Source organism: Piliocolobus tephrosceles, chromosome 9 (genome assembly GCF_002776525.5).
Source record: "Piliocolobus tephrosceles isolate RC106 chromosome 9, ASM277652v3, whole genome shotgun sequence".
NCBI lineage: Eukaryota > Metazoa > Chordata > Mammalia > Primates > Cercopithecidae > Piliocolobus > Piliocolobus tephrosceles.
This window is the reverse complement of record NC_045442.1, coordinates 1,004,860-1,009,119: the sequence shown is the minus strand read 5'-3', so window position 1 is coordinate 1,009,119 and position 4,260 is coordinate 1,004,860. Positions and strand designations below refer to the sequence as shown.

Genomic DNA, 4,260 nt, shown 5'->3' with positions numbered 1-4,260 from the left:
CTCCTCCGTCCCGGGGAGCGGGTCCTCGGCAGCAGACTCCTCCGTCCTGGGGAGCGGGTCCTCGGCAGCAGACATCCGCAAGGATGGGAAGTACCTGCAGCACCTCAGGATGGCTGCACCACAGTCCTGCACGCCTGGGCCTTGGTGCCGGCCAGGATGGAGAGCACAGGAGACCGCCGCCCCAGGCTGTGTGCCCCCGCCTGTCCAGCAGCCACAAGCCTCCATGCCACTGAGGAAGCTATGCCAGGCTTCACAGAGGTCAGAAAAAGAGCTCCATGCTTCCCATATGGTCATGGATCTTAAAACTCTCTATGTGGTCCCACAGGTCCGGGCGTCTGCCTGGTTAAATCGTTTCCACCATTCACTCAGGCAATCATGAAATGTATTACAGTGGATAGTCTTTAAAAATGCACCAAGACTTCAAAATTAAAAACCATTCATATCCTTAACATTAGTGAGCTTTTAATTCAAAATAAATCTCATGAGATCCTGAATGTCTACTAGGAGGCTGGCAGGGATAATGAGCCTCCCAGCAGAATGTTTACCTAGAGAAGGTCACTTTCAACCCGTGGTGAGACAGGAGGTAACAGGAGGGCTGAGGCCTGAGGGATGGGCAGAGGCCAGCTGGGCAAAGGGCCAGGAGAGTGTCTTCAGGCCAGGGCAGAGGGACATGCTCTGCAGGGGCCACGGGCGGTGGCGGCAGAGTTGGGCTACAGGAGCCTCCCTAACGGCAACCCCACGGCAGCAGGGGCCTGCCCGGGAGCCTCAACCTGGGGTACACAAAACATTGCTTTGAGTTCCACAGCAGCCCTTGGAGATGAGTCCTGTTACTGCTGCCATTTTGCAGTGACCAACCCTGAGGCGCAGGGAGCTGAAAGAAGGGCTGCTGGGTAAGAGGAAGTGGGGCCGGAGCCAGGCGTTCCACAGTCATTCTGAATTGGGGACACCGCGCCATGGAAACCCAGAAGATGGAAATGGGGCCCACAGAAGCCAGTAAAGGGCGTCAAACACAGGAGCGCCTCCCATGCTGCTCTCATCCTCCGCACTGCAAGGGCTGCCGTTTCCAGCCTTGACCACGCTTCCTGCCTGTCTCTCAAGGCCACGTGAACTGCATCTCCTATTCTGAAACCATTTCCAGATCAGCCCAGCCCTCAGTGTGACTGGCCGGCTCCCCCCGTGCTGAGCCACGGCCGTGCCTCCTGCACCACTGACGGCTCGGTTTACCATTACTCGTGGGTAACGACCTGGGGCAAAGCACAGAGCAGGTGCTCAAGGAAGACAGCATGAGGGGAGCCCCAGCACGTGGCTGTGCACCCGAGGGTCCCCCCTTCACTCTCCGTGTGTAAAGCGACACTCAGTTTGCTCAAAACTACCCGATAAACTGATCACATTGTCCCTGCTCTGTGGCAGGGCCTGTGGCAGTTCCCAAAAGCATCAGCAAGCCTGACGTATTCAGTCTTACACACTTTTGGTTGTGTGACGCTTTTTCTGGAGAGTGGTTCTCTAACATGTATTCTTAAAATATTAAAAGTGAGCATTCCCTAGTCATTTCATGTAAATATACTCATCTTAGGGAAAAATCCTAAATGCAGAAAAGTGTTTTAGGCACAAAATGTTCACTGCAGCCCTTTATGTAATCAGCAAAAAATGATACAGTAGCCCCCCCTTCTATGAGAGGATATGTTTCAAGACCCCCCAACCCAGTGGAGGCCTGAAACGTGGAGCAGTCCCAAACCCGATGTACACTGTGATTTTTCTAGACAGAAATCCCTATGATAAACTTCAATTTCTAAATTAGGCACAGTACGATATTTATAACAATAACTAATAATAAAATACAATCATAACACTATGCGGTAATAAAAGTGATGCGGCTGTGGCCTCTCCCTCAAAATACCTTAATACTTTCATACTGTAGGTGCCTGCAGGTAGCAAACTGCAGAAAGTGAACTGTGGGTAATGAGGCATGGCCGGTGTGACTTACACGTCCAATAATGAGACTGCTGGAGAATGTTCCGGATCATTAGCATCATGACATTTTACACTATCCGTAAAGTGGACTCTAGAAACAACTGTGGTGCTGTGGACCCGTGGCCACAATAAAGGTAAAGAGAAGTGGGCAGGTGTAAAATTGCAAACACCATCTAACCGCAGTTGTGCAAAACACAGGCAGGAACGACGGCAACGTGCCAACCCGGACTGAAGCCCTGGGGGCCACGGCCTTGTGAACTGCTTTTCCTTTCCCTGCCTCCTGTCCACACGCAGGTGAGCAGCCTCCCGCCTCCCGCCCCAGGCAACAGGGCCATAAAGCCACTTACTTTGCTTTCCATCTTCTTGAGGTCTGAGAGGCAGTCCGAGGAGATCTCCATGCATTTCAAGGTCAAGGCAAAACGCGCCAGTTCAAAAAGCAAAAGCATTCTGCAAACAAACAAACCAGCCAGCACCGGCTCAATATGGGGGGCAGCAAATATGGCCGCACGGGAGAATCCATGTTCCCCATTCAAGCAGAGGCAGGAAAGAAAGGTAGGATAAGAGATAAATAAAGTTAAATTAATTAGTAGAACAGAAGCCCTGCGGGGAGGTCCCAGCAGGGCTTCAAGCGACAGCGTCGGAGCCCAACAGTGTCCCGGGGCCAGCACAGTTGTGGAGGCCGCCCAGGGCCAGGTCCCTACTGGACGCCCTGCTCCTCACTCTCCAGGCCTTCAGGTCATGTGCAGAACCCAGGGGAAGCACAGGGAAGATGACATGCGCACTCAAAGCCATGGTGTTGCACAGCAGCTCAGACCCACATCTGCAGCTCAGCGAGGCCAGAGGCCGTGCAGGGAAGAGGCAGGTTCCTCCCCACACAGAGCCTGAACCTTCCCCTCCCCACATAGAACCTGGGCCTTTCCCACACTCCCACACAGAGCCTGGGCCTCCCCACACTCCCCACACAGAGCCTGGGCCTCCCCACACTCCCCACACAGAGCCTGGGCCTTTCTCCTCCCCATACAGAGCCTGGGCCTCCCCACACAGAGCCTGGGCCTCCCCACTCTCCCCACACAGAGCCTGGGCCTCCCCACTCTCCACACACAGAACCTGAGCCTTCTTCCTCTGCACACAGATCCTGGGGTTTCGTCCTCCGCACATAGAGCCTGGGCCTTCCTACCATGTGACAAGCCTGTAGGGGCACCGCCAACCGCACCTGCAGTCACCAATCAGGGTCTGCATAGAAATCAATAGGCTGAGGCTAAACTTTGTATCCACGGGTAAGGACCCACAACGCTCCAGACAACTACAAGAAAGAACAGAGGGTGCACTCGGCTCTCCCCTCTAAGGCTTCCTGTTGAGCTGCAGGGATGAGGTTCATGCTCCTGGGGTGGAGATTAGGCCAGGGTTTCCCGCCGGGACGCCTCTCTTCCGGGAGGAGCCTGTCCACTGATGTCCCTGCAGCCGCCCACAGTGTCTCCAGACATTGCCAAATGTCCCCGGGGAGCAGGTCTACAAGTCTCCTGCCGTCTCCTGGGGAGTAATCACGTCTTCCCGGGAATACGTTGGCAGCTGCAGGCAGTGACCCAACTCGGCCCTCAGTGTGGTGAGACCATCCTCCCTGCATCCCTGGGTGGCTGTGGGCAGGAGGCTTTGGGTGGGGTGCAGATGCTTCTCTGCCCCTCGTCCCTGCCCACCTCCTCCTCCCCCTGCTCTGCTGTTGGGCCCTCTCGGGTCCTGGCAGGCCTGGCATTGCAACACTGGCCTCTCCGTCCTACCTGAGCTCCAGCACACAGGCCTGCTGGGCAGGTCAGGAAGAGAGAATCTGTAAAAGTGGTGACAATGTCGCCTGTGGACAGACCTCGGAACAGGGCTATTTACACTGGTCCTGAGACCTCTCGTCGGAGCGCCTGGCCACAGAAGGGGACACTTGGCCAGGGCCATGGCCACGCTCGGCCGGACTTCAGTCAGCACCACTTGGAGGGTCTGATGGAAGATGTAAACTCCTTCTGGAACAACGTATCCACACACGTCCCCATGTACACATGCACTCACACTCCTCCCGAAAACAGACCCACCAGCGGGCTGGCCCTGTGCTCCTCCAGCCACCCCGCGGTCCTGGGGCCCCTCCCTCGAGGAGCCTGCAGCTGAGCAGCGGAGACCTCAATGTTGGGCGGGTGCCACCTCCCTGATGAGACCACGAATGAGCTGGCGTCTGGCGCCCCTCGCTGGCACTGTTAAAGCAAGCTGCCCCACCAGGACCGAGCCTGGACCCCTCGCTGGCACTGATAA

At 55.9% G+C, this 4,260-nt stretch overlaps 1 protein-coding gene across 1 annotated transcript in view; it reads right to left on the bottom strand.

The window, feature by feature from the left end:
- Positions 1-2,062: 2,062 nt before the first annotated feature.
- The window catches only part of CFAP46 (cilia and flagella associated protein 46), a 10,177-nt gene continuing 7,979 nt past the window's right edge, over positions 2,063-4,260 (bottom strand). The window contains 3 exon segments of the mRNA XM_026448244.1: positions 2,063-2,196; positions 2,199-2,264; positions 2,267-2,418. Coding sequence (XP_026304029.1) covers positions 2,063-2,196; positions 2,199-2,264; positions 2,267-2,418 — 352 coding nt within the window.